This window comes from Pseudozyma flocculosa (assembly GCF_000417875.1).
Source record: "Pseudozyma flocculosa PF-1 unplaced genomic scaffold scaffold00017, whole genome shotgun sequence".
Taxonomy (NCBI): Eukaryota; Fungi; Basidiomycota; class Ustilaginomycetes; order Ustilaginales; family Ustilaginaceae; genus Pseudozyma; species Pseudozyma flocculosa.
Genome location: NW_006920885.1, coordinates 312,586 through 338,952, shown reverse-complemented (window position 1 = coordinate 338,952; position 26,367 = coordinate 312,586). Strand labels below are relative to the sequence as shown.

Genomic DNA, 26,367 nt, shown 5'->3' with positions numbered 1-26,367 from the left:
CGGCGGCGGCGGGACGGGGACGGGTGTGCGCGCATGAAGCCATAACGGCGCGCAGGACGAGGTCACGCACTCACCCATGGCTTGGCTAGCTGACCGCACGCTGGCTTGGGAGAAAAGGCGGGGTCCGGAGGTTGCTCTCGGGTCGAGTTTGAGTTTGCTTGGCGAGGTAGTCTGGTTGGCAAAGAAGGGGCGTGGTATAGATCGTCGATTGTCGCTCCGCCGTCTGACTACGGACCGTCGATCCTCGGAGGGGCCGTCGGTCGATGTGGCGGCAGGGTGGTGAGAGAGCAAGAGAGTGGGGTGGCGACGTGATGGGCCGGTGATGGTGGTTGGTTTAGAGGATTGGCGTAGCGCAGCCAGGCTGGTCGAGGCTGGGTCTGGGCTGAAGGGTCGCAGGCCAGGCGAGCGTAGGCAGGCAGATCAGGCTGGCTTGCTCGACGGGTCGGTTCAGGGGGTCGTGGACCGGCTAGCGGGTGATGGCTGCAGCCAACAGCCAAAGGGAGGGGGGCAGGGAGAGGGAGAGAGGCGAGGGGAGAGAGCCAGAGCCGGAGGCGGAGGCGGAGTTGGCCAGACGAGAGAGGAGGCAGAGGGCCGAAAAAGAGGCAGACAGGCAGGCAGGCAGGCGGGCGGGCGGGCAGGCGCCGAGCGAGCGGGCGGGAGGGCGAGAGAGCGAGAGAGCGAGAGACACTTCGGCCAACATCAGCAAGCAGCAAGCCAAACCAGCCCCAGCCAGCAGCCTCAGCCCATCATGGCCCCCGCCTGCAGCCTGGCCTGGCCTGGCCTCTGTGTGCGTGTCTGCGCCCAAGAAGCCGAGCAACCGCGACGTCGTCCTGCGCGCGCACGCAGCCCCCAACCTGCCAGGCCTGCCAGCCAGCCTGCACCGCCCGTCCTCTCACAACAAGCAGCTGCACCCGACTTGGCTCACATTTTGAAATCCGAACCCTGCCCCTGCTTGGATTTTTGTAGACGAGCCCCGCCCCGCTAGCGCTGTTCTATTCGACCGCCTCGTCTGTATTTCGCAGCCACGATTCTGCGCCCCGGCCGCCCTGCCTCCTCCCTGCGCCAAGCTCGACACCGACTTCCATCCCTGCGCTGGCTTGCCTCGCTCGTCCTTTGTTTGCACCCCGGCCTCCTCCTGCTGCCTCTCTGCGTGCGTTCTCTTGGCAAAGGCAACGGTCGGTCCCTCGGTCGGTTGAGCGGTCGCCCTGCTTCTCTTCTTGGCCGGCCTTCGACAACGCCGACGACGACGGCGACGGAACCGTACGTGTCTAGAAGGCAAAGATTCCGGTGTCGGTGTTCCGGCATCGTTTCCCCTCACCGTCACCGCCCGCTCGGTCGGCTGTGCGCGAGTCCAGGGTGCACCCCCGTACGACACCCCGTCGTTTGTCGTCGTCACCACCGCAAGCCGCCGCCGCACCGCATCTTCCTACGCGCGAGATGTGCCGCCAACGGCGGGCCTAAATTTAGATAGCGCGCCGCACGACTTACGCCATCGTCGACTACGCACGCCGCTCGGCTTGGCCCTCGCCAACGCGCGTACGTATGTACGTCCTTGCGCCCTGAGCGAGCCAAAATCGGCGAGGGGAGAAACAGGGAGAAAAAAAAGAGACAGCATGCAGGCAAATGAGAAAAAGTCGCCGAAGGCTCGGTCGGGGCGCAGCTTGATCGCCGGCAACCGCCCCCTTTTCGCGATGGCGCACCAGCATGTCCGCGCCGACGGCGCACATACGGACATCGCCTTCGTTCGGCTCGCCATCGTCCGCTCACGAGCACGGCGGACGCACGCCAGACCGTCCAGGACGCCCACCTACATGCCACCTTCAACCATCAGGCTACAGCAAGAGAGGCCGGCCGATGATACGATACGGTGGCAGCCGTGCCGCAGCTCTCTTCCATCGAACCTGCCCTCGCGAGCGGCGTGTTCGAGGCACGTGATCGACTGCTCAGTTCCAAAGCCAGTGCTGGCCGACTGACCCCGACAGCTCGCACTCGACGGCCGCGAGCGGGTTCCATGCGATTGATTTTTGCCTCGACATGCTGAGAGGAATGGGTATGATGAAACACGAGGCCCACTGGGCGACGACCGATCAGATGCCGCTCTGCACGACGTCGAGCAGCTGCACGACGGCCCTCTGGAAAAAGCAGAGGTTGTAGTCGATCAGCGCGCTCTGCTTGGCGTGCACGTCGGTCTTGAGGATCGTGATGAGCGACAGTCGGTCGTTGATCTGCCAGAAGGCCAGCGACGTCTCGGGTCCCAGGCGCGCCACCGAAGTGGCCAGTCGCCTCGGTGCGAGAGCAGCAGCGCCCGGAAACGGCTGGCTGCTGGCCCCGTTTGCTGCCGCTGTCGACGCGTCGCCGCAGCTCGGGGTGACGTTGCTGAGGTCCCGCGGCGCACAGAAGACACGACACACCGTTAGCTGGATGAAGATCAGCCGAGTTCAATTGCCAACCGGCCACGACAACTCACGCATAGAGGCTGGCAAACTTGCTGAGGAAGCCGGCATACTCAAAGATGACATCAAAGCTGGCGGCATCAAAGGGCGTAGAGTCCGAGCCGGCGAACGTTCGAGTCGGAAGGTCAAACAGGAATGCCTTGTCAAACTTGCAGCTCGAGCAGATCGAGTCGCACAATGTCTCGACCGATTCGGCCAGCGTCGATGGGATCGTCGATGCGGAAGACAGCTGGGATGCCCCAGCCAGCGGCGACGGGGTGCGATTTATCCCGGAAGCGCCTGCACCGGAAGCCGACGGCGGCCTCAGATGGCGCGGCGGCGGCGGCGCTGCTTCGACGCTCTTGGTCTTCTGCATGAGGCTCTGCTGAACTTTGGAGAAGGCGACAAAGACGCTCGTGTCAAAGATGCTGGTGAGGTGGAAGTGGAGCCGGACGGCCGACTCGAGGTTGATCTGACCGGCCATGGGGATGTCGGAATCGTCGCGCCCGCTGCTGCGGCCGTTGTTGTTGCCGGGTGAGAAGAGGGAGATCTCCGAGGCCGAGGCGTCGTAGCCCGCACCGTTGTTGCTGCCGCTGCCAGCTCCCGACCCAGCACCGCCATTGGCGGCACGCCCGTTGAGAGCCGGAGATCGACCCAGCGCGCCAAAGTCGCGGCTGCGTGAGCGGCTTTTGCCAGAGTCCTTTTTCGGAACGCCGACGGGTGCCGGGTAGGACCAAGGCTGGGCGGTGAAGCTGGGGCTGCTATCGACGAGGTCGTCGAGCACCTTTCCGCGGATGTCTGCGAGCGTTTCTTGTCGGTAGTCTTCGCTGTACCCGTCGATCTTGTGGATGAAGACGTGGAAGTCGATTGTCTGGTTCTCTGCAAAGGCGGCGAGGATGACCGAGTGGAGCTTGGAGAGCGCCTCGAAGTAGTCGTCCTGGGCGTCGATGACAAAGATGACGGCGCTGACGCCGGTCCATGCGAGCAGTTCCTGCGACGAGGTGGCCGGTGCGGCTGGCGTCTGGGTCGATGTAGCCGGCTGAGACGTTGCGGTGCTCGAGGGGTCTGGCGAGGCAGCTGCCGCTAGTGCGCCCGCTCGAGCTTGCGCCTGTGCTGCGGCGGATCTAGCCTGCGACGAGGTCAAGGGAAGTCCCTTTTCGATGCGGTTGCTTGCGCCGAGGAGCACGCCGCCGGGCATGTCGGTCATGGTGATTGGGAGGAAGGAGTCGGAGTTGACGGTGGCGGCCTTGAGCGTGGATTCGAGGAACAAGGTGTCGTCCGGGTGGAGGTCGTTGTAGACGACATTGAGCATCGACGACTTGCCCGACCTCCTGAGGCCGATGAGGGGCACCTGGAGGCGAGGCTGCTGGCGGCGCTGCGCTACCATGGTGTCTCCGGCTGCGTCGGTGGCTCTCCTTGCAGCGGAAGACGAGGGGGCGCGTTGCAAGCGGGGACGAGGGGGAGGAGCCGAGTGACCGTAGAGAGCTCCCAAGGTGGACATGACCAAGGAAGGCGGGGGGGGCCGCGGTGCTTTCAGGGGAGAGGGAATGCCTGTGAGGGTATGCAACGAGATGAGGGATGCATGGTGGTGGTGGCATCCAGGACGAGGCAGCTCGTGTCAGAGAAGAGATAGCGACAAGCGGCGGCGCACGGCCTTGCCGCTTGCTCCACCTTGCTGGCCCAGCTCGCCTGGCCGCTGCTGATCCGGCTGGGCCGGGTTGGGCCTGTCCCCCGGCCCGAACTTCGTGGTTGGCAGTTAGGTCAATCTCAGAGTCGATTTAGTTGTGTTTAGTAAGGTGCATGTCGATTTCTGGCCAGCATCCTCTCGAAAACTTGGCTTTTTTGGTCGAATGCGAGGGGGCCCCGCCCGGGCTCGAGGTTCGTGGCGCGTGTCTCCTTTGAGAACTTCGCATCAACCCAAGCACAGGCTGGCCAAAAGCCTAATTGCAAGGCTACAGAAAGGGACATCAACATCCAAAAAGAGTCAGCAGAATCTCTCTAGAGTCCCCACCCTTGCGAACCTGTCTTGCCGGGCCAAACGACAACCCCGAGTTCCGCAGCTCCACTTTCGACTTTTTTCTCTGTGCGGGCCCAGCAACACCATCCTCTCTCCTCGCCCTCACCCTCGCCGATCGTAGCGGCCCACCTGATACCCTCCTCGGCCTCGGTCCACACGCTGTCCATCGCTCACCATGCCTCCGAGCGGCGGCGGGAAAGCCAGCGTGTACGGAAAGCAGGACTCGATCCGCGCAAAGTCTGGCACAAAGCGACGCTTCAACGCAGGGGCCGGCGCCGGCCCCGCCACCACCGCAGCCAAGCCCTTCGGCGGCCCGTCATCGTCTGGCTCGCTCGCTTCCTCGCTCGCATCGCTCTTCCAGCCATCACCTCACGGAAAGGATGCCGCACTCGCTTCGCTCCTCGCTTCATCGTCGAAACCTTCACTCGACCTCACCGCCAGGCAGCCAAGGGCAAAGGATCAAGGCCTCGGCCTCGGCGCGCTCGAAGCCGCCCCTCCAAGTGCAAGGGATGCTGCTGCGCAAAGGGCAAAGGCAAAGACCCAAGCCACTCATCCTGCGGCAGGTGCTGACCTGACCGCATCAGCCGCTCAGCAGGTTAAGCGCAGCGGCTCGACGCAGCAGCAGCAGCATGCGCCAAAACCAGCTCCGATCTCTTCAAAGAGTGTTGCGGGCGAGCCAGGACCTTCGAATACCGCTGCGGTTGCGCCCTCTGCCCCTTCGGCCGCCTCTGCCCCATCCGTCTCGCATGCAACCGCTCTCAACCTCTTGCAGGCATCCTCGGCCAGTCCTTCGCCGCGCGGCACACCTCAGCCTCAGCAGCAGCCCGCTTCTTCCGGCTCCAGCAGGCCCGCCAGCCTTGGCAGCAGCGCCGCGCCATCGCGCCTCTCGACACCGCAGCTCGCCCCTCCGCCCCTGCCTGCCGGCCGCAAGCCAGTCTTTCGTCCGGTGCTCAACAGCCCGCTGATGGTCAACTGGCCCGAGCTTCCCCAGGCCGCGTCCCAGACCATTCTCCATACCCTGCTCGACCTCCTCGGACATCCCGAAGTGCAGCCGCACCTTGCAGCGTCGTTTGGCGGATGCCGCAACAAGGACAAGGGCAAAGAGAAGAGCAAAGCCAAAGCCAGGAGTAAGGACAAGGCTGCAGATGCTTCCGCGGTCGCGGAGAGGCAACCAAAGAGACGCCGCACCGCCGCCGTCGGACACGAGGACGCCGATGCCGGCGCCGGCGCCGGCGCGCTGCAGAAGCAGCGGCCGTGGTTCCTTGCCGGCCTCAATTCGACGACACGAGCGCTGGAGAGGTCGGTGCAGGAGAGCGTCGTCTCCTCTAGCGCCAAGGGAGACGAGACGCAAACCGATCCGACGGCGACAGCGGTGGTCGCAGCAGCGGCAGGGCCAACGACCATTACCCATGTCTTTGTCTGCCGGCACGACATCTCGCCGCCCACGCTCGTCGCCCACTATCCGATGTTGGCGTGCACGGTGAATGCCATCTGCCACTCGATGACGCCGAGCGAAGGGCTTCACCTCGTCCCGCTTCCGCTCTCGTCGACCTCGATGCTGGCAGAAGCCGTGGGGCTGCACAGCCTCACCATCCTGGCGCTCACGTCGCACATACCGGCACACCTGCTCGAGGCGCTCGATCGCTCCATCTCGGCCGCCTCGTCGACTTCGCCTCCGCGCTCCGAGACGGTGCTGCGTCGAGACTGGATGGAGTCGGCCGTACATGCCGCCCGATCCGTCGGGGGGTCCAAGGCGTTCCCCCTCGTACCGGTACCGCAACCGACAGCGGGCGTGCAGGTGGCGCCGACGTCGATCAAGCTGCTCCGAACGACGCAGCCCGTCGATCTGAACGCGTGCCGAGTCGAAAAGAGGCGGAAGCGGACCGAACGCAGTCTGGCGGCACGACGGAAGAGGGAGCTCGAGTACGTCGCTCGCAAGTCGTCGCTGCTCAGTCGTCTCGGCGGCGGGTCCAAGCAGCGAAAGCAGCGGCGACACCCTGCGGACCCGTTCGTCATCCCGACCGGTGCCAAGTCGGGTCTCGGGCTCAATTCGAGGCCGATCAAGCCGTTCAGGACCAATAGCAGGGCGAGGAAGAGCGTCCTCGCCCCCTCTGAGAGCGGATTGAGCGACAAGGCCCGACGCAACCAGCGCAGGAGGATCAAAGTCAAGGCTCGATCGGCTGCGATCAATGACGCTTCCGCCGCCGCCGCCACACAGGCTCCGGCTGCAAGGTAGGCCTGGACCCACCTCTCTCCACCCACCGCAGCGCAGCAGCCATTGAGACCTGCGGCTCCTCGTAACTCGTCCCACTCATCGCGCGCGTGCATAGAGGCAGCCAGAGTCGTAACAGCCCGAGCCACGTTGACCGAGGAGGCAGAGGGGAAAGAGAAAGAGGTTGGGAGGCGGTATACACGATAATGACATGGGGATGGCGTCAGATGGATGGCGTCGCCGTTCCCGCAGGGTGGCCGGAGGGATGGACCGAAGGGATGGCATTATCAGTTCTCGGAAGCGTCCTTGAACTCGTCGTCGTCGTCATCGTCGTCGTCGTCGTCGGCGACGTTTGCAGTCGCCGACTGCGGGGCCGCCGAGGCGTCCTTGGCATCGTAGCCTTCGAGTCTATCCTCGCCGTCTAGCGCCCGCTGTCCCTCTGCCGTCAGCTTGGGCCGGCCGTCGGAGATGTCGGCGTCAAAGAAGCGCGGGACGAAGCTGTTGGCGGCCCAAACGATCGTTTTACGAGGGATGCGAGATTGTCAGCGTTGGGTCAGGCCATGGCAAGCAGCCAAGCTGTCCGTGCTCGCCGCCGTCTACTCACGTCTCTCCCTTGCGCTTCCGCTCGGCGGCGGCGTCTCGTTGCCTCTGTTCAATCACCTGCTTGTTCTTGGTGGCCTGGTTGAAATCCTTGGCGAGGATGCTGCTGGTGACGGGTTCCCAGATCCTGCGGCTCTCGAGCTCCTCCATGGCGGCCAGCGGTCGCACCGTCTTGGCAATCGGGTCCAGATCCTCGAGGTTGATCAGCAGCCTCGGCTCCTTGTCGCCCTTGCGCTTGTAGGTGATCTTGGTGCGCCAGCTGCCCTCAAACGTCGCCACGACCCGGTCCGACGGCACCTGCTTGACCGACTTGAACTCTTCGGCATCGTCGTTGGCGCCGCACTCGTAGATGCAGCCCTCGACCGCGTACTTGGCCTTTGAGAGCCAGCTCTCGTCCTTGTACTCGACAATGGTGCGCAGGCGGCTGCCGTCGTCACCGCCCCGCTTGCCGTTGCGGCAAGTGATGTAAAGGTTGTCGCAGATGGCCACCCACAGGCTGCCCCTCAAGAGGCCGTTGATGAGCGCCGTCGGGTGAGTGATCTGGTACTCTTCGCCCGCGGCACCGCAGCGTGCCTTTTCGGTGAGCCGCAGAAAGACTCCCTTGTTCTGCTCGCCGGGGAAGACCTTGACACCTGATGACGGAGAAGGAGAAGGAGGCAGGAAGCGAGCAGTTGGTCAGCCATGCGATCGGCACGGGTCCTTCGACCGGATCGCCCGCGGCCCAATGACTTACTGGTTCCGGTGAACTTGGCGCCGAGCTGGTCGACGCCGTAGAGCTGAACACCGGCGTCCTTGGCCTCGCAGAAGAACGACGAAATCGGCGGATGGTGGCTGACCTGCTCGGTCAGGAAGTTGATACGCCGCTTCGACGGCTTGCCGCTCTCGCTCGTGGTCCGGTTGGTCTTGATACTGCCGCCAGAGATTGAGGCGGCGTCCATGCGCAGGTCCTCGACAGACGCCTGGGCGGTCCCAGTCTGGCTCGATGTCTCGAACGCGCCGTTGCCCTGCGATTCCTTCTCCTTGTCCTTGTCCTTGGAGTCGTGGTTGCCGCGTTTCGCGCGACCGAGGAAGCGTGAGATCGACTTTTTGGTGCTGCCAGAGTCGGAACCGGAGCCCTTGGTCATGCTCGCTGCCGGCTTCTCCTCGACGGGTGTGGGCGGGGCTGGCGCCTCGGTGGCCGGTGTCGCCGGCTTTTCCACCTTCTTCTCTGACCGGGCAGTCGGGACGCTGGCAGCTCCGTTGGCAAGGGGCATGGGCTCTGGGCTTTCGGTGGCCAGCGTCTGGACGGGGATCAGCTTGCCGTCGTCGGAAACGGTGAGCGGGTCGACGTCCCAGTGGCAGCGGAAGTGCTCGCCGAGGATCGAGTTGTAGGGCTTGCACACCTTGCCCTTGATGAATTTGAGCTCCATGGTGAAGTGGAAGCGCAGCACGGCGAGCATGCGGTCGAGCGGGTCGTCGAGGTCGGCCACGCTGGTGAAGATGTCGCCGCGGTCGAGGTAGGTCCAGTACTCGAGGTTGGGTGTGGGCTCGAGGAGGTTGGCGGGGAGCGAGAGGCGGATGGCGGCAATGTCCTTGACGCCGACCATGCGCCTGAGGATGCCCATGAGCGTCTTGAGCTTGCCAGAGTCGCTCTGGTCCTTGTCGTTGGCGGCGCCGAGCTCCTCGTCCTCGGTCATGTTGATGGCCTCGGGCGGGGCGGCGATGTCTTCGGCTGTGGCTGCATCCTCCTTTGCGGCCAGCACGGGGCTCCTTCCAGAGTCTGACTTTGCCGACATGTTTGCGGCGCTGGGATGCTCGCAGATCGAGCGAGGGCCTTCTGGGTCGAGGTCTCGAAGCTTCCAACTGCCTAGCTGAGCCACGCCGATGGGCTGTCGGAAAGACCGATGTGCTGTGGTCTAGAGGGATACGGAACGCGACAGCAACTGCCGAAGCACTCGACTGCTGTGGGAACCGGCGGTGTGTGGGCGTCCCCGTCTGGGTACAGGTACGCTATCGGAAGCGGCCCGATCCGATCCGCTTGGCCGAGGGAGGTGGGCGATCAGGTGAGCGGCGGCGTTGCCTTCAACGAAGTGGGCCCGAGAACAATTCAGGCGCAGCCAGTGGTCGTATCGAAACTCCGTAGGTCGTCGTGAATATGGAGCGCTGGTGGTGGCGGCACAAGAGAGCGACGGAGCTCGCCTGGCGGTGTTAAGAGATAGACACGGGGGCGAGGGGCGAGGGTCTAGGCAGGGTAAGGAAGACTCTGGGTATGGTCGGATGGTCCGGAGGCTGGCGATGGCGTGTGAGCCGACTGTGAAGCAGGAATCGTGGTGAGAGAGTCAGACTGTGTCGAGTTCGACGATGGAGATGGAGATGGAGATGGAACGCAGCGGCGGCGGCGGCGGTTGCTGTCGAGAAATGGCCAGCTCAGGCAGCGAGAGGGGTGCGTGCCATCGGCTGAAAGGCAGGCCAGAGGCGGGCTGAGGTGAAAGCACGGCAGAGGCGCCTGGCAGCAGCGAGAGAGTTGGACCGGCGTCGGTCGGCCTTGGCTTGGGCCAGGCCCTGCATCTTGGCAGGGCAGGCAAGCACGGGCGGGTGGACGAGCGAGCAGGCAAGCACAGCGGGCACAGGGGCCCAGCCCGAGGCTTGCCCTCCCTCTGACGCGGGGCAGGCGACGAGTGCGGGTCTCGAGCGCGGGCGTGGACCCAAGCCAGACCGAGACCGCCCGCCAGCCCGCCACCCAGCCAGCCCCAGCCAACCAACCAGTGCAGCCAGCCAGCGCGTTGGTCCATGCATGCGCGCAGCCAAAATGTGGAGAGCATCGCCCACTCGCTGGCGCGGGCTGACAAGAGGCCGGGCGCCGCTGCTCGACGTCACGTACGCCCTCTGCCTCGACTCCGACCGCGAGCCCTCGATCTCTTCCTTGATCCCCCGACCTTGACCACCTTAGGCTTCACCGCAGCCGACCTCGCCGCTTCGACGGCATCTTCTTGCTCGCCCGTCTTTGGTGGACATCAGCGCAGCTTCCTTTTGCCCACCAGCCATGCCAGGCAGAAGGTGCGAGGAGGGCGTGAGATGCAAAGGGGACAGCTCAGCGGCCTTTCGGTGAAACGATGGTCCGGGCGCATCAGCAAGGCGAGCAGCACGTAGGCAGTCGAGGTCGATGTTGGTCTGCACGTGCGCCCGTTGGCGGGTGGAACGTTTCGAGGTCGAGGCAAGAGCCAAGAAGCACAAAAGGGCCAGCGGCGCGCCGAGACGGGCTTTGAGCAGCCTGCCTGCTGTGCGAAGATCCGAGCAGGTCGGCTGGTCGCAGACCGGCCAGCAAGCCACCCATTGTCGACCTGACGCCCCCGCGTCGTCGTCGCCGCCGCCGCCGCCGCCGCAGCAGCAGCAGCAGCAGCCCGCCTGCGGCCTCGCATACATGTTGTCGCTACCGGCGGTTTGGCCGGCTCGGATGCCCGCGCGGCTCAGCGAGCGCGTCCTGCCCTCCTGTCCGAGCCGGCTGACCCTTCTCGGAGCCGCCTTCTCGCCCTGCCCTGCCCTGCCCTGCCTTGCCCCGCCCTATTCATGTGGCGAGGCCGCCCAGTGGACAACGGGAAGGAAGAAGAGTTTTGACAGGCGAGGCTTGCCGGCCATTCGGCAGCGTGCCCCGCCCTTCCGAGCCTCTGTGGCGCCGTGGGTAGTGACTCTGCTCGTGTGAGCGGGAGACGCTCGGCGTCTCCATCTCGACCATAGCTTGATCATCTGCCACCAAACGCTAGCCAAGCCGCCGCCATGATCGACCTTGGATCGCCCGCATCGGAAACGGCAAAGGACATCGACGACGACAAGGCGCCGTCTCGTTTGCCCCGCGAACCGCACAACGAGACCGGAGCCCTACCTACCCTGGCCGACGCGTCCACGTCTGCCACCTATGCTGCTGCGCTGCTGTCGACGGCCGAGGATGCGACCGCCTTGGAAAGCAGATGGACGACGGGCCGCTACGAGCTGTGGGCCTTCTACCTCTACTACGTCGGCAACTCGGGCCTCGGTCCGTTCAACTTTGCCCCGAGCCAGCTGCAGAACCTGCTGAGCCAGCAGAGCATCGCTGCGGGCAATGGCCTCTGCGGCGGCGATGGTCAGCCAGAGTGCCGCCTGCGGTGGGCGGGCAAGGACCGCACCATCGAGGGCATCGTCCTGCTGTCCAACGGCATCGCGTTCGCCATCCAGGCGGTCCTATTTCTCACCATCGGCAGCTTCGCCGACTACGGGACGTTCCGGCCGTACATCCTGATGCTCAGCACCGTCGTCTGCGTCGGCATCTCGTTTGGTTGGCTGGGCGTCACGGATCCCTCGCAGTGGCAGATCGCCATCGCATTCTACATGGTCGGCATCATCACCTACCAGCTCTGCCTGAGCTACTGGACGGCCGCCTTTCCCGGTCTGGCCAGAAACCTGCCCGAGATGCGCAATGCGAGGGAAGGTTTGCAGGCAACGCCGCCGACCGTGACTGCCGACGAGTTTGCCAGCATGGACATGCTCTCGCGCAACCGCATCTCCAACATCGCCTTTGCCGTCTGTTCGGCCGGAGAACTCGTGGTGCTGGCTGTGATCCAGGGGATGCTCGAGGGGATCCACGCCGATCGCGACCAGGCGAGCAACACGTCTGCCCTCTCGGCCATTGTCGCCTTCAGCGCCGGTGCCTGGACGCTGTGCGCGCTTCCCTGGTTTGTGCTCGAGAAGCGTCGACCAGGCCAGCCGCTACCCCAAGACACCAGCTACCTCGGCGCAGCGGCCCGGCAGGCGCTGCTCGCCGCCAGGTACCTGTGGCGGCTCAGGATGACGCTGCTCTACCTGGGCTTCTTCTTCCTGTTTAGCGATGCCCTCAACACTACGGTCACCGTGATCGGCACCCTCCAGAATCAGGTGGTGTCCTTCAGCAGCACCAAGCTCAACGAGCTGCTGATTGTCGGCATAGCAGCGCAGGGCATCGGCATCTACGCCTTGTGAGTGGGTTGGGAGAGAGGGCCGAGAGGGAGGAGCTCCGGCAAGCTGACAAGTGTCTTCCACTCTCCCTCTTCCACCGTCGAAACCTGCCGATGCCTCTCAGCTGGCTGGTGCAGAAGCGCTGGAAGCTGTCGACGCTGTGCCTGTTGAGCTGGGTGGTGTTCTTCACCGTCGTGCTGCAGGTGTGGGGCTTTGTCGGCATCTTTACGCAGCGTTTTGGCTTCCACCACGAGTACGAGTTCTGGCTGTACCAGGTCTTCTACGGCCTGGTCGTGTGCCCGTGGTACGCCGTGAGCCAGACGATGATCTCGGAGGTGACGCCAAAGGGCTACGAGTTTCTCTTCTTTTCCCTCTTCTCGCTGGCGGGCAAGACGTCGGCCTTTGTGGGGCCTTTCGTATCGCAGGCCATCGCCGACCGGACGGGCAACGCGTCGACGCCGTTCTACTTTCTGCTGGCGCTGACGCTGGTCAGCACGGCGCTGCTGGTGCCGCTCGACGTGCGCAAGAGCCGGGTGGAGCAGCTGGCCTTCCTCGAGACCGAGGCCAGGGACAAGAAGGTGGCCGCCGCTGCTGCCGTGGTCGCCGTCGATGCGAGGGCTTGAGGCTGCGCAGATCTGGTTGCGCGTGTATCGTATCGCATCGTATCGCATCGTATCGCAGACTGGTGCGCCGTTCCCTTGGCGTATTGGTTTCGACGTGCTGCTGTAACAGAAGAAAGAAGAAGGAGGCTCGAGGGCAAGCCATCGCGGCGACGGCAGTCTGAAGCTCCCGCTCGGTGGGTGGCTGAGCCATGGCAGGCCTGGCCCAGGTGGAGGTGCACGCTGCGCAGAGGCTGTGGGCAGAGGGCTGCTGCGCCGCCTTGTCGGGCGCCCTCCTAGCCTGTTCTGAACCTCAGCCTGGCTTGGCTTGGCCTGGCCACGCCCCTCGGCCCGCTGCGTTGCTTGGCATTTCCCATGAGGCGCACAGCCTCCGTTCGCTGGCTCGTTCCCTTCGACTCCCGCTGCTCCTTCGACGGCTCGTCGTCCGACCACCACGACCACGACCGCCGCCTCCTCCGTCACGACCTCATCCCCCTTCGCCGTACCCGCCCGACCCCCACGACCCATCGCCAGCTTCACGTCTGGGCCACCTTGCAAGCTCGACACGACCTTCCGCATCCTGAGCCTTGCCCCGACGTGGCCACATGTCGTCGCCCTCGACTGCAGCGTATCGTCCACCACAAGCCATCGACGTCGCCAGTGGAGACCGCAACCTGGCCGCCAATGACAACGACAATGACACCGTCGCAAACGCCCGGCGCGTCCGCCGCAACCTTCTGAGGGCGACGTGGAACGGCATCGGCCAGCTCACGCGATGGAGAAAGTTCGTCCTCCTCTCCCGTCTGGGCGTCGCTTTGGTTCAGGTGAGTACTGCTGCTCAGCTCGCTCTCGAGTCTTCTCTGCTGTCTACACGTCCAGCTGCTTGTCGACCCGCCCGTTCGCCTGGCCTACCCCGTCTGACCGCCTCTGGCCCTCTGCCTACCGCCACTTCTCGATCCAGGTGCTGGCGTTTACGCCCGTCCTCTTCCTCGGCTCCTCGCACGGCGGCTCGTACACGCCCGGAGAGTACTGCAACCCGCAGCCAATGTTCATCTACCTCCTGCTGCACGTCCTCCGCCTGGTCGCCACCATCCCCTGCGACCTCTACCTCGGACTGAGCCCCCACCGCGCCGCGGGCGCGCAGCGCCTCAGCCCCATCGCTCGCGAACGCCTCGAACGCGAGCGGCCCATCGGCTCGATCCTCTGGGACTCGCGGATCAACAAGCTGTCCAACATCTTCACGCTGCTCAACATCGTCTTGTTCGTCGTCGGCAACCTCGTGGTCTTCCAGTCGACCGAGTGCTCCGAGCCGCCGGCCGACAGCGTCGCGCTCTTCTTCACCTGCCTCACGGCGCTCATCATTTCGTACCTCATCCTGCTCGAGATCACCATCCTCCTCGTTCTCCTGGTCTGCGCCCTTCCGCTGCTCATCGTCATCCTGCGCGCCCTCGGCCTCGGCGACCGGGCCCAGCAGCTCGGCATCAAACCGGCCACGGCTAAGGTCGATCAGGAAGAGGTGGACAAGCGCGTCAAGCTCGTCTACTTTGCTCCAGCAAAAGAGGAGCGTGAAGGGGCCGATGCGACGGACGCGGGCGGCAGCAAGAGGACCTCTTTGGACCAGGTCGAGCGTGCCTTTGCTGGGAATGCCCAGATCGGCTCCGGCGAAGACAGTCCGGGTGGCTCCCGCCTGAGTGCTCTGATGGCAGCCAGCATCCCTCTGCCTCCCTCTCGGCCCGGTAGCCCGGTCGAAGAGGTCGCCTCACCCTCGACGGACGCTGCTGGCCCAGCTCTGGCCCGCACCACCACGCGTGCCAGCAGCGTCGCGGCCAAGCACCGGCTTCCCGGCGGGCTGGGCAGGCTGCAGCGCCTCTTCTGGTCGAGGCGTGCCGCCACGCGGCCCATCGCAGGCGGCGGAGGAGGCGACGCCACGCCTCGCAAAGAGGCGCCAGCACCAGCAAAGCGAGTCGAAGACATCCCAAAGCACAGGCGCCGCAAGCTGGCGCACCCGCTCCTCGAGATCCCCGCGCATCGCGCCACGTGCGCCATCTGCTTGAGCGACTTTGAGGAGCCCAGCCTGGACCTCGCCGACCCGGAGCCGGAACCGCTGCGACACCTCGATTGTGGCCATGTCTTGCACGTGAGTCTTCCGCGGCAACCTCTTGGGTCTGCCCGCATGCCCGCTTGGCCGCCACCGCAAAGCTGACCCTCTGAACCCTTCGTTTGCCGCGCCATCTCTGACCAACGCTCGCAGAAATCGTGCGTCGACGAGTGGTTTACCACGGTGTCGGCGAGGTGTCCCATCTGTCAAAAGTCCATCGTCACATCGGCGCCGTCGGGCGAGCCCGTCGAACCCGCGCGAGGTGATCAGGATGCCGACCGCGACGTAGAGGCGCAGCAGGGCCGCGACGGCGCCGTCGACAATAGTGTACCGCAGATCCCCATGACTGTCCTTCGGCCCCGGAGCGTCACCTGACTCGGCGTCCTGGGCCCCCATCCTCGATCTCCCTCCCTGCGTGGAGATGCGGCGACGAAGCTGTACTTGTATACCCTATCCCCCCTTTTCTCGACACGACGCGAAACGAGGGATCAGCACCATCGGACCCCACTTCGTTGGCAGCAGCGCCGCGCGCTGATCGAGGGCAGGCCACGCCATCGTCGGGCGCGAGGTATTGTGCGGTGGAACTGTGCTCGTACGGCAGGTATCTCGGGTGATGCTGAGTGCGACGGGGCGGAAAGGCGAGAACGATGCAGCACGTCGTGGGCCAAGGAGAGAGAGCGACGGGCTAGTCCTCGTGGTCCTCGCCCCACACCTCGGTCAGGGGACCTTGACGACGGATGGTATCGGCCAGCTTGTCAAAGGTGCTCGATTCGATCTCGGCGGCTTGGGTCGTCGTCTGTCGTCGCAGTCGGCACGCAAAAGGGGCGGGTGGGTATGGAAGGGTAAGTCTGCCGCGCTCGGCTCGGATCCACGGATGGCCTGTCATTGCACCACCGCAAGACGAGCCTCACCATCTTTCTCTTCGTGTCGCCGGCCTGTGCTGGGTTGGGCGGCTGGAGCGTCTCTTTCCTGAGCGCCTTTCGCGCCCGGCTGGCGTACGTCTCGACCTTGTTGGCCTTCTCTGGCGGCGACGTGCCCCAGATATCGACGAGCTTGGGCCGCGATGCCGCCGTCGCCTCCTTCATGGCCGCCATGGTCTGCAACGCCTCCTTGGCCGTGTGGAATGCCGAGTCGTCGCCGTCGTCGTTGTGCTGGCTCGCCGCTGCTGCCGTCACCGTCGCCTCGGTATCGGTGGGCGAAGTCTCGCCGCCAGCCTGGTAAGCCGCGTTGCCGCCACCACCGCCGCCTCCGCCTCGAGCGAGCGTCTTTAGCGAGTGGACAGAGGGGAAGCGCGAGTCGCTGCCCGACGTCTTCTTGCGCCGAAGACCGCCACGCATCAAGTCGTGGGTCGCACTCGAGGCCCCGCCCGCCGACGTGCTGGGATGCGGTGATCGGTTCTTTCCCTCGCGCTGCAGCCGGTCCTCTAATGCCGCCTCCTGGGCGATGTGCAACTTGAGATTCCGTACGAGGGTGAGCGGCCGTGCTGTTGCCTGCCCACTTGCGGCTGCTGGGTCGTTGGGATCGGCCATCGCCTCTTGGCCGGCGAAGAGATGCGGTGCGTCGAGCGAGATTAGTTTGCTGGAGCGGTGTGAGAGGAGAGAGGGAGGGAGGGTCAGCGAGCAGGCAGAGTTGAGTTTCTGGTCATATCACTCACGTCTGTACGTCGGTGACGATGCCTCTCATGGCCTCTGCGTCGTAGCATGGCTGCGGGAGGAGCGATTTGGGCTTCTGCTCGCTGCGGAGTGGCACGGATCGAGGTGCAAGGGGACACGGTCGATGATCAGCATGCCGAATGGGCCCCAAGGATGCAGAGGTTCTGTGCGAGCTTACCGGCTAGCCGGACCGTCGGTCTGCTGAGTTTGACCATCTCCGAGCAATGGGGTGCGCTCGTCGTTCTGCGGTGAATGATGTAAGAGCGAGGATGGATGGAGAAGACTGACGGTCAGTTGCCTGGCTGATCCGTCAGACTGGTTTGGGCGGACGCTGTTGCTCGGCTCACGGCTCTTCGCGCAGCGCTGTCGCCGCTGCGCCTGGCCCTGCCCCTGCCCATGCAGCACGGAAAGATGACCTCGAGAAAGGATGCCATGGCGGGCAGGCTATTGGGGGGTCGATGTCGGGATGGGCCGATCGGGGTGGCGGTGTATCTAATTGATCGTGGCGGGAGTGAGCCGCGAGAAGGCAGGCAACGGCGGCGCAGGTCCATCCTGTGTGGAGAAGGGCCAGCTCACCCTTTGGGCCTGGTCTGGGCGTGCCGTGCCGTGCTTGCGGGTGGGCGGGTGAGCCGTGCGGTGGGGGCCCGAGCCGGTGTTCGGAACCGCCTGAGCTGCCCAACGGAAAACGCTCCGAAGGCGAGGCGAGGCGAGGCGAGGGTCAGGGTTGGGGGCCGGCTGACTGGCCTGCTTCGCCCGCCCATTTTTCAGACCAAAAACCGGAAGGAAAATCCCCAGCCCTGCCTTGAGTGGCGGAACGGCCTTCGGGGGCGGCGGCGCGGCTTGGAAGAAGGCCAAGCTGGCAGGTCCCGGCCACGCCTTTGTCCGACCACACCCGCGACCTCGCCAACCCTTGCTGTTCGCTGCTTGTTGCTAGTCCTCCTCGACGAGATCCAGGGTCCCTAGCACGTCTGCTCATCACCATCACCATCACCATCACCATCAACACCTTCTCACAGTCGTCCCGCCAAAGTCCGCTCCTCGTCCCCAAGCCCGGCTCGAAGCATCTCGGTCCCTTGTCACAATCTCGCACGCACCCGCCCCTACGACCCCCCATCTGCAGGTCTCTCTCGTCATCGACAACCGCGGCAGGCATCTTCGACACACCGGCGAGGTCCGACGACGATGAACGCCCGCACAATACTCGCCCCGACCAGGGCGACGCCGCGGCATCTTGCCCTGCCAGCCTCGTCAATACCGCCTACTGCCGCGAGACCGCTCTCCTCGCTCGCTCGACGCACTGCTCCGGCCCCGCTCAGATCCGTTGCACAGGATGACCTTGCATCCCTAAGAAGACGGCAGGCGGCCATGCTCAGCGCCGTCCGCTGCCTTCACCAGAGCTCATCGCTGCTCCAGCAGGTGCAGAAGGGGGCGCCCGCCAAGGCCGGCTCTCCACCAAAGTCCCCGTCCGCGCCGAGACCAGCAAAGCCAGCGGCGACACCACAGCAGAAGAAGCCCACCGCTTCGAGCGTCACATCAGCCAGCGTCACTCCTGCAAAGACGGACGCCGCGACCTCGGCTCCCACCGATTCCGCCACGACGACGACGACGACGACAACAACCACCTCATCGGAGGTCGCAACAGAAGACGGCAAGCCCGCTCAAAAGACGCTCAAGGAGCGCGCAAAGGAGCTGTGGGCGACGGCCAAGTACCTCTTCAAGTTCTACTTTAACGGTGTCAAGCAGATCTGGGCCAACCGCAACCGCGTCGCCGAGATCCAGCAGCGGGTGGCGGGCGGCGGCGCCCCGCTGTCGCGCGAAGAAGCGCAGCTGATCCGCGTGCACCGCGCCGACATGCGCAAGCTGCCCCTCTTCCTCACTATCCTCCTCATCCTCGAGGAGGCGCTGCCGCTCGTCGTTATCTGGGCGCCCTCGCTCCTGCCCTCGACGTGCATCCTCCCCAACCAGCTGCTCAAGATCCGCATGAAGGAGGAAGTCGCCCGGGCTGCGGCCTACAAGAAGCTGTGCGAGGTCGAGGAGGTCAAGGCGCTGCTCCCGGTCGTGTCTGGGACGGGTCAGAACCTTCGCCTTGCTCAGCCGCACAAGGACGCAGACGACGAGGTGCTGGCCAAGATCAAGGGCGAGACGCTCGTCCAGCTGGCAAAGTGAGTCCGCCGTCCTGGGGTTCCTGCCGAGTGCCTTCTCGGCATGACGCATCGCTGACCTCGCCCGCCCGCACACTCGACTTGCCTCGTGATCGCTTTCTCCGACAGGCTCTTTTCCCTGTCGACCTGGGGCGGGGCGGCCATGACGAGAAGGCGGCTGGTGGAGCACCTCAAGTACATCCGGAGCGACGACGAGATGATGTGCGAGGGCGGCGGGTACCAGTTCATCCCTCAGAACGCCGAGGCCGTCGCCAAGGCGTGCTCGGAGCGCGGGCTGCGCGCCACCGAGGTGCCGCAGAAGGAGATGTACGACACGCTGCGGACCTGGCTGCTCTACACGACGCGCAGCCCGGCGACGTCGCGGTCGCTGTCGACGTCGTCGCTGGCGCTGCTGCCGCTGCAGCTCTACAACCCGCGGTCGATCCAGGAGATTGAGGCGTCGCTGGCCGCCGAGAGCGGGCGCGGCCTCATGGAAAAGACAAAGGACGTGCTCAACGAGGTCGTCGAGACCGAGAAGAAGGTCCTCGAGCGCGACCAGAAGACCGACGACGAGATCCAGCAAAAGGCAAAGGAGGCTCAGGCCGCGAGGAAGTGAGGGGCCCGCCCCCGGGTGCCCTCGCATCCCATTCCGTCCCCTCTGCTCTGCCCGCCTCCTTCGCGGCGCCTCATCCGGGCCTCCCTCGCGCCTTTGTCGCGCCCCTCGCTTCGCTTCGGCATCATCATCATCCGGCTTCCGCCCCTCCCCACTCATCATCGCAGCGTTCACTCTTTCATATAGATGGGGTCCGAAAGAGACGACAAGGTAGCTTGATAATCCCACCCACTCTGCAGCATCGATGCACCACGGTCGCACGGCGGCGTTCCCAGGCAGCACGCAGCAAGACGGACCGGCGGGCGCGGGGCAAATGGAGGACGAATGGTTTGCGGACGCGGCTTGGCGGGATCAGTGAAGGGGAAGGGAGGGACGAAGCTGGTGATACATGCAGGGACAGCGAAGAGGGAGTGTTCTGGGGATCGGCGTCGTCGTCGTCGTCGTCGTCGTCGTCGTCGTCGTCGTCGTCGCTGTCACCGCGTCGTTGCAATGGATGCGGGGCTCTGAATGAGTGCCTGCGGTTGCTCGACGCGCGACGAGAGCACGGAACGACGTGCGTATGCTTACGATGAGCGGGAGAGGGAGAAGAAACGACCGAGAGGGAGGCGGATGGGAGGCGAGCGGAGGTCTCGCTCCCGCTCCCGCTCAGAGCTCCATGTTGCCGGCGGGCCCCTCGTCGTCCGAGATGCTGCCGACGTCGCTCATCTCGTCCTCATCCTCGTCATCCTCATCATCCTCGTCGCCGGCGCCGTCGGCGGCCTCCTTTGTGGCGTAGCGCGACACGTACTCCTTGACCTTGCTCTCGTACGTCTTGGGTTCGCGCATGAGGAGGGCGGCGGCCTCGCCGTTGAGCGGGTCGGTGGGGTTGGGGTAGCGGAGGAGCTGGGGCAGGAAGACTTCAAAGATGTTGATGCAGTCAAACATGGGCGACCAGGTCTGGTTGATGACGTCGAGGCAGACGGAGCCCGAGAGCTCGTCAATGTTGGGGTGGAAGATCTTGTTCATGAAGCCGATCGAGGGCGACTTGTAAGGGTACTGGTCCGGAAGCTCGACGTGGATCTTCCACACGCCGCCCTGGAACGGGGCTGCGGGGCGGAGGTCGGCAGAAGGCAGGCATCGGTCAGAGGAGACGCTGCACTCGCTCCGAAATGGAACCCCGGCAGCCTACCCACTCTCTGCTGGCCCGTGGAAGCGGACGTAGAATTCCTGCATGTTGTCGTTGATGAGTGTGATCTCGTAGTCGGACATGAGGCTGCGAATGCGAACGGATGGGCGAGGTGTTGATGTCAGTAGTGGCGATCAGCGGATCCTTGGGGGCGGACGTGGGACGTGGGCCGGGCACACTGACAGTTTCATGACATCTGTCTCGATCCTGCGCTTGGGCGAGCTCATCTTGGACGACTTGGCGATGGTGAAGAGCTGTCCAGAAAGGGGGGCTCGGCGGGGTAGGTTGGGGGTTTTCGACGAGGATGGGCGGCAAGGGTCCGGCTGCTAGACGATGGTCGATGCAGAGGACGGAAGGTGGTGGGTCGCGAGCCGAGCGTGGATTGCAGACAGATGATGCGGATGAGCGGTTCGCTGAGCGAGAGGTCGAGGGGGAGATGGCGGGTGGCTGTGGTCGGCAGTGGTTCCGAGAGGCCAGGGTGGTGGGGTTTGCGGAGGGAGAGGCAGAGAGCAGGGTGGCGTGCTGAAGGTGCGGGTGTGATGGACGGGAGGCAAAGGGTTGCTGGCGTGCTACCGGTGCGGTCACACCCCCGCCGGCCAGCCGCTGCCTGGCTGCCTTGGCTGCGTGGCCGTGTGTCGCTCTCTCTATGGCCGACCCCCCGGGCCCGCGCGCGCAACACCTCGATTTCACCGCCGACACTTTGGCTTTGGGCTCTCTCATACTCGCCGCCTCTCTGCTCCTTTGCACATGGAGGATACGCTCTGGATGCTCGCACGCTGTTGATTAGGCCGATGGTGAGGAGCCAAGCTACGCCAGGCGGGGCCAGGATAGGAGAGGTTGCCGCCAGCGAATGGAGTCGCCTGGCTGAAAGGCGGAGGCGGTGAGCAAGCGCTGCAGCATGTGGAGGAGCGATAGAGAGCGCGGGGGCGGCCCTGCCGAGCCTGACTCTCTGGCGGCTAGTGGGCCAGGGTCCGGTCCAAAATCAGCCCAACACATCAGCGGAGCCCAGAGTTTCGGTTCTTTTCTGGATCGAGGTGCGGCCTTCCAAGCAATCTCTTGCAGCTTCTGCTGTTTTGCACGGCTTTCAATTCGGCAGATACCCGGACAGCAAAATCAAAATCAGACTTTAATTTTTTTTCTTTTCTTGGTAGCGGCTGTTGCCCGCTCGCCCCTAGGCTGAGCTCGTCGCTGACCAAACTGCTCTTTCAAAAATCAGCGTTATGAAAAAAATGTCAGTGCGCTCGTTAAAACTCGAAAGCCATCAAGACCTTCGGCCTTGTCTAGCTCGAGAAGAAAGTCGAGAATTTCGAAAACGTGAAATCTCACAAAGGCTGGCCTCGGTCGCCCGACGCCGACCGCTGGCGGCCACAGCCCGAAGCCGACTGATCCGCACGAGAGAGGCGCCCAGGTGATCCCACCCCTCACTTTTGCGGGACGCGGACTCCTCCACCCTGGCTTGGCCTGGCTCGGGCCTGCCGACCGCCATCAACCAAGCATCCGGCCCATCCTCCGCCCTCTTCGTAACACGCAGCGCATCACCACGGCCCTTCCGCAACGCTACCGCACCCAGCGCGCACCAGCAACGTGTACCTACCCGACTGCCGCAAGACGCCCTAGGAGCACGACTGCCACCCCACAGCGACCGGACGCGCGCCGCCCGACTTCGACTGCCCGACATGGACGCCCAGGACATTGTCTCCAACATTGCCTTCACCACGTCGGGGTCATTGGTGGACTGCGTCGATAGTGAGTAGCGGCCTGTGCGGTCCCATCAACAGTGCCATTGCGACCCGCAGGCTGAACGGAAACCCTCGTGCACACGCTGCGTCGATGTCGAGCAGAAAAGATGATGGTGGTCCTAAGAGACGGCAAGAAGCTCATCGGCGTCCTCAGATCGTACGATCAGTTTGGTGAGCCCAATCCGATAGCTTGATCCTCCTCTAGCGACCAGCTGGCGATGCACATGCTGATGCGAATCAACAACTCCGACCTCCCTGCTGCCACAGCCAACCTGGTGCTGCAAGATACCGTCGAGCGTGTCTATGTGGGCAACCGGTACGGCGACATCGCCAGGGGTGTCTTCCTGGTGCGAGGAGAGAATGTGGTGCTTCTGGGCGAGATCGTAGGTGTCGGACTGGGCCTATGGAGAGCGCATGCGGGTGAAAGAGACGAGAGAAGACAAGGGACGCTGACACGGATCCGACCCTGGGCCACCATTGCCTCCGCCGCCCCTCGCCGCTGCTGCAGGACCTCGACGCCGAGGACGAGATCCCGCCATCGATTGCTGCACCGCTACCGCCGTCTGCGCTCCCGCAGCTGTTGGCGGCGAGGGAGGCCGAGTCAGAATCCAAGGCCAAGAGCGAGGCGAGAAAGGCAGAGATCCTCCACCGAGCGCACGGCTTCTGCGCCGACAAGAGCGGAGACGGCGACATGTACTGAACGATGAGTGCGTCTCGTTGACATCCATTCAGACCTAGTTAGATGGCCGGGCGGCGGAGCGACGATGCAGCAGCAGCAGCAGCACGTGAGGCCGTGGCTGTCCATAGACGTGGGGCGTTGCCGAGTGTCGACGTGCAGAACGCCGACAAGACGGCCGCGATATGGGCATCGCGTTATCTGGAGGGCAACGTGGGGCCTAGGCTGGGGCAGACCAGCTCGCTGAGCCCCGCCTTATCGCTTGCGGGCTTGCGGTCTGCGGGCTTGCGGTCGGCACCCAGCCGCCTGATCCCGATATGGGCTATGCTTGGCTGATTGCTTGCCGGGCCGGTATGGCTTGCTTGTGTTCTTGGGCACCGGAAGAATTCAACGCCGGCACCGCCTCAAGCAGCGGGCGACCACGACGGCAGCCAACACCATACAGCTCATGTGGTCGAGCTGAATCGTTCATGGGCCGGGAAGCATCAGGGCGCAGAGGCCAGGCAGGCCCAACCTTCAACCGTTCCGTCGCGACCAAGCTTCGCCTCCGCGGCCAAGCTTCGTCGGCTCAAAGGGAAAAGAGAGGCCCGCTGGGGAACCGGCTTGCTGCTCGTGCTCACGGTAGGCGGTGGCGGCAGTTGCTGGATCACTACTGAGGATCGATCAAGGGCAAGCGTAAGCGGAGGGAGCAGGAAGCGTACGTGCTTCTTAAAACGCTGAGGGCTGTATGTTGGTTCCGAGGGTCTGCACGTTGCCCCGTCCTTCGGCAGGAGTGGGGAGCTCGTCCGTCGCGCTCAGCATGGGGCAGCGTCGAAGGCCACCCAGACAGAGGGCCTGCCTTCCTCGCCCAACTCGACCATCATCCAGATGATGAGGACGATGACAGCCTGCCGTGGCCATCCCAGCCGTCACCGTCACCAAGACAAAGATACAGACAGCTTGCCTGCCATCACGGTGCGTCGCCGCTGCGCTCGGGACGCCTTTCCAGCGATGCATTCTATCAACCTTGCGAGCCTGCCTATTGCTGGCCAGCTCAGCCAGCTCGGCTCGGCTTTGGCTAGGCTGAGGTCTGGCGTGGCCGTCCACCTATCGATGCCCGTCTTCGGTCGGCCCACCGGCCTGTCGGGCAGTCGGTCGGTCGGTCGGTCGGTCGGTTGGTTGGTGGAGAAAGAGCTGGCGGAGGGGCAAGAGCCAGCAAGCAGGCCAACCAGCCCGATGAGATTTTTTAAGAATTTCGCCCAGCCGGCCTGCAAGCGGTGGCAGAGGCCGCCTGCCCAAATTTTGGGAAAAAAAAGCTGTTGGGGGAAAAGCCAAGGCAGGGTTCGCGTTCGGCGAGTGCGGCGGGCGAGCAGGGCGGGCGGGCCCATGGCGCAGCGGCTGTCCTTGGTTCCTCTGTCGCCCTGCCTGCCCAGCTTTGCTCGCTCTTCCTTTTGTCGTCAAGCGGCGCGGGTGGGTGGGGTGGAGAAGGTCGAGGGTGGCGTGTGCGCACGAGGTTGGGCCGCCCGCCCGCCGACTGTTGGCCTGGCCGCCTGGCTGCCCGATGCAGAACCCTGGGCCAAACCCCCCTTGTGGCTGCTTGCTTGTTCGGTCGCTTGCCGTGCGTGATCCTGGGCCCGCTCTTCGCCCGCCTTGATCCGCCATGCCGGGGCGCGGTGCAGCCAACCCAGAGGAGGGCGAGCGGGCGGCCCTTGTTGGGTACCCACGCGGCGGCGGCGGTGGTGACGACGCTGCGGGCTTGGCCTGTTCGCAGCTCACCCAGCCCAGACCAGCCCAGCCAGACAGCATCGCCGCCGCCGCCGCCGTCGTCGCCGTAGAAGCCGGAAACCTTCCGAGCGGGGGAGGGGCCAGCCTTCGCAAAAAGTCGACGGGGCGTGAGCCGTGCGTGCGGTGTGGGTCTGCACTGTTGGCTTCCCCAAAGCTCTCTTCTGCGCCGGGCGAGATACATAATCGTTGCCTCCCTGCCCGCTGCGCCCCAAGCTGCCTGACCGACTACCACCACCACCACCGCCACCACCTTCACCGACCACCCTTTTCGGCCTGCTCTTTAGCTTCCATCCAGGCACGAACCCACCGATTCAAAGAGAGACGACTTCGACCGCCCGACAGCGACGAAGCTCTTTGACGACGACGACGACCACCACCACCTCGACGACACCTACCTCCTCCTCTCCTGTCCGTTTCCCCTTCGAGTGACGACCGAAGACGAACGGCACCCACCCTCGCCCTCATTTCACCACCTTTCCCCTCGGCGCAAGCTTCACATCCCTTCCGCCGCCCCACGCAGCGTTCAGCCGCACTCACCGCGCACATCGTAAAGCCTGACTGAAGTGACGAGCAGTCTCTCTCTACGACGACCGTGCCAGCAGCCCGCACCGCACCATAGATCCTACCCTTCATTCTCCTGCATCCCTCTTCATTCTTCCACCGACAAAAATGGCCGCTCCTGCCATCAAGAACGTGGCCGCCCAGGGCTCGCCCTCGGACGACAGCTACGTCGACCTTTCGAGCGTCAGCAGCCAGAACGGCTCCAACGGCTCGCTCCTGCGCCCCCTGACCATCAGCCTCAAGGGTGTCGAGGTCCGCATCGCGGTTCCCGCGCAGCCTTTTGAGGCGTGGGTGGCCAGCGACGTCGCTCGCGAGGAGTTCCAGCGCAGCCTCCTTGCCTCGGCCGTCGAGGCCGACGAGCTCGAGGTCATGGGCGAGCAGGACGCCGACTCGGTCGAGGAGCTCGCCAAGTCGCAGGTCGCCCTGCTGGCCAAGTTCCTCGGCTTCCTGGCCGCCCGCTCCTCGGCCAAGTCGACCGCCCACGAGCTCGGTCTGCTGCAGCACGCCTGGATCAGCTTCAACAACCACTTCCTCGGCGAGGGCAAGAGCGTCCACGACATCGCCGCCACCCTCGACCTCGACGTCCGCTCCAGCGTCCTCCGCGCCTTTTTCGAGGCGTTTGTCGTCCTCGAGAGCGTCGGCAGGGCCACGCCCGGCCTCAGGCGCCCCAAGCTGTTTGAGCTCTCGGCCGCCGGGTCCGCCCAGGTCCACGCCGTCTTCGGAGGCCAGGGCAACAACGAGGTGAGTACGATGCGATCCCGCCCGCCATGTCATCGCTCCCCGGTTCGGTAGCCTCCTTTCCTGTCCGTGATGGACGGCCTGCCTGCCTCTCGCCATGCCTCCGTCGCCGGCCATCGGCGTCACGGGTCGCACGCGTGGCCAGCCTCTGCGTCGGTCCGGGCGCTGGGACGTCATCCTCCCACGCCCAGTCGGCGAGCGGCCGGCGAGGCGACTGGAGGCGGCCTAAGCGAGGTGCCAGCTGCGCATGGCTTCTTTTTTGGATTTTTTGGATCCGGGGACCTCGTTTTTTTTTTTTTTTTTGGGGGGGGGGGGGGGGGGGCTAGGTGGGGGCCCGGGGTCGGGCCAAGGGGCCCAGGGCCCCAGGCGGAGAATCCGGGGCTCGCGGCCAATTCGCCGGCAGGTTGCCGATGCAG

General features: G+C 64.7%; 11 protein-coding genes across 11 annotated transcripts in view; 6 read left to right on the top strand and 5 right to left on the bottom strand.

Annotated features, from left to right (window-relative positions):
* PFL1_04996 (uncharacterized protein) overlaps positions 1-78 on the bottom strand; it is a gene marked incomplete at both ends in the record, with an annotated part of 2,525 nt that extends 2,447 nt beyond the window's left edge. Inside the window, one exon of the mRNA XM_007882525.1 lies at positions 75-78. Within this exon, the coding sequence (XP_007880716.1) occupies positions 75-78 (4 nt within the window). The remainder of the gene's footprint in view (positions 1-74) is intronic.
* Positions 79-2,087: 2,009 nt separating this feature from the next.
* On the bottom strand, positions 2,088-3,819 carry PFL1_04995 (uncharacterized protein; the record flags this gene model as incomplete). Its single annotated transcript, XM_007882524.1, has 2 exons — positions 2,088-2,376; positions 2,468-3,819. 2 exons carry the CDS (start codon positions 3,817-3,819, stop codon positions 2,088-2,090), a joined length of 1,641 nt encoding a protein of 546 aa, XP_007880715.1.
* Positions 3,820-4,624: 805 nt separating this feature from the next.
* PFL1_04994 (uncharacterized protein) lies at positions 4,625-6,685 on the top strand (the record flags this gene model as incomplete). The annotated part of the gene is made up of 1 exon (XM_007882523.1): positions 4,625-6,685. The coding sequence occupies one exon, from the start codon at positions 4,625-4,627 to the stop codon at positions 6,683-6,685; it is 2,061 nt and encodes a 686-aa protein (XP_007880714.1).
* Positions 6,686-6,948: 263 nt separating this feature from the next.
* PFL1_04993 (uncharacterized protein) lies at positions 6,949-9,036 on the bottom strand (the record flags this gene model as incomplete). The annotated part of the gene is made up of 3 exons (XM_007882522.1): positions 6,949-7,159; positions 7,266-7,893; positions 7,995-9,036. The coding sequence occupies 3 exons, from the start codon at positions 9,034-9,036 to the stop codon at positions 6,949-6,951; spliced, it is 1,881 nt and encodes a 626-aa protein (XP_007880713.1).
* Positions 9,037-11,014: 1,978 nt separating this feature from the next.
* On the top strand, positions 11,015-12,828 carry PFL1_04992 (uncharacterized protein; the record flags this gene model as incomplete). Its single annotated transcript, XM_007882521.1, has 2 exons — positions 11,015-12,225; positions 12,330-12,828. 2 exons carry the CDS (start codon positions 11,015-11,017, stop codon positions 12,826-12,828), a joined length of 1,710 nt encoding a protein of 569 aa, XP_007880712.1.
* Positions 12,829-13,409: 581 nt separating this feature from the next.
* On the top strand, positions 13,410-15,277 carry PFL1_04991 (uncharacterized protein; the record flags this gene model as incomplete). Its single annotated transcript, XM_007882520.1, has 3 exons — positions 13,410-13,628; positions 13,766-14,941; positions 15,056-15,277. The coding sequence occupies 3 exons, from the start codon at positions 13,410-13,412 to the stop codon at positions 15,275-15,277; spliced, it is 1,617 nt and encodes a 538-aa protein (XP_007880711.1).
* A 310-nt stretch (positions 15,278-15,587) lies between these two features.
* On the bottom strand, positions 15,588-16,988 carry PFL1_04990 (uncharacterized protein; the record flags this gene model as incomplete). Its single annotated transcript, XM_007882519.1, has 5 exons — positions 15,588-15,698; positions 15,814-16,480; positions 16,557-16,637; positions 16,733-16,797; positions 16,902-16,988. The coding sequence occupies 5 exons, from the start codon at positions 16,986-16,988 to the stop codon at positions 15,588-15,590; spliced, it is 1,011 nt and encodes a 336-aa protein (XP_007880710.1).
* Positions 16,989-17,919: 931 nt separating this feature from the next.
* PFL1_04989 (uncharacterized protein) lies at positions 17,920-19,311 on the top strand (the record flags this gene model as incomplete). Its single annotated transcript, XM_007882518.1, has 2 exons — positions 17,920-18,716; positions 18,825-19,311. 2 exons carry the CDS (start codon positions 17,920-17,922, stop codon positions 19,309-19,311), a joined length of 1,284 nt encoding a protein of 427 aa, XP_007880709.1.
* Positions 19,312-19,953: 642 nt separating this feature from the next.
* Positions 19,954-20,700, bottom strand: PFL1_04988 (uncharacterized protein; the record flags this gene model as incomplete). The annotated part of the gene is made up of 3 exons (XM_007882517.1): positions 19,954-20,393; positions 20,481-20,560; positions 20,657-20,700. The coding sequence occupies 3 exons, from the start codon at positions 20,698-20,700 to the stop codon at positions 19,954-19,956; spliced, it is 564 nt and encodes a 187-aa protein (XP_007880708.1).
* A 1,449-nt stretch (positions 20,701-22,149) lies between these two features.
* On the top strand, positions 22,150-22,912 carry PFL1_04987 (uncharacterized protein; the record flags this gene model as incomplete). The annotated part of the gene is made up of 4 exons (XM_007882516.1): positions 22,150-22,219; positions 22,315-22,383; positions 22,480-22,595; positions 22,721-22,912. 4 exons carry the CDS (start codon positions 22,150-22,152, stop codon positions 22,910-22,912), a joined length of 447 nt encoding a protein of 148 aa, XP_007880707.1.
* A 2,409-nt stretch (positions 22,913-25,321) lies between these two features.
* Positions 25,322-26,367, top strand: part of PFL1_04986 (uncharacterized protein) — a gene marked incomplete at both ends in the record, with an annotated part of 12,607 nt that continues 11,561 nt past the window's right edge. Inside the window, one exon of the mRNA XM_007882515.1 lies at positions 25,322-25,954. Within this exon, the coding sequence (XP_007880706.1) occupies positions 25,322-25,954 (633 nt within the window). The remainder of the gene's footprint in view (positions 25,955-26,367) is intronic.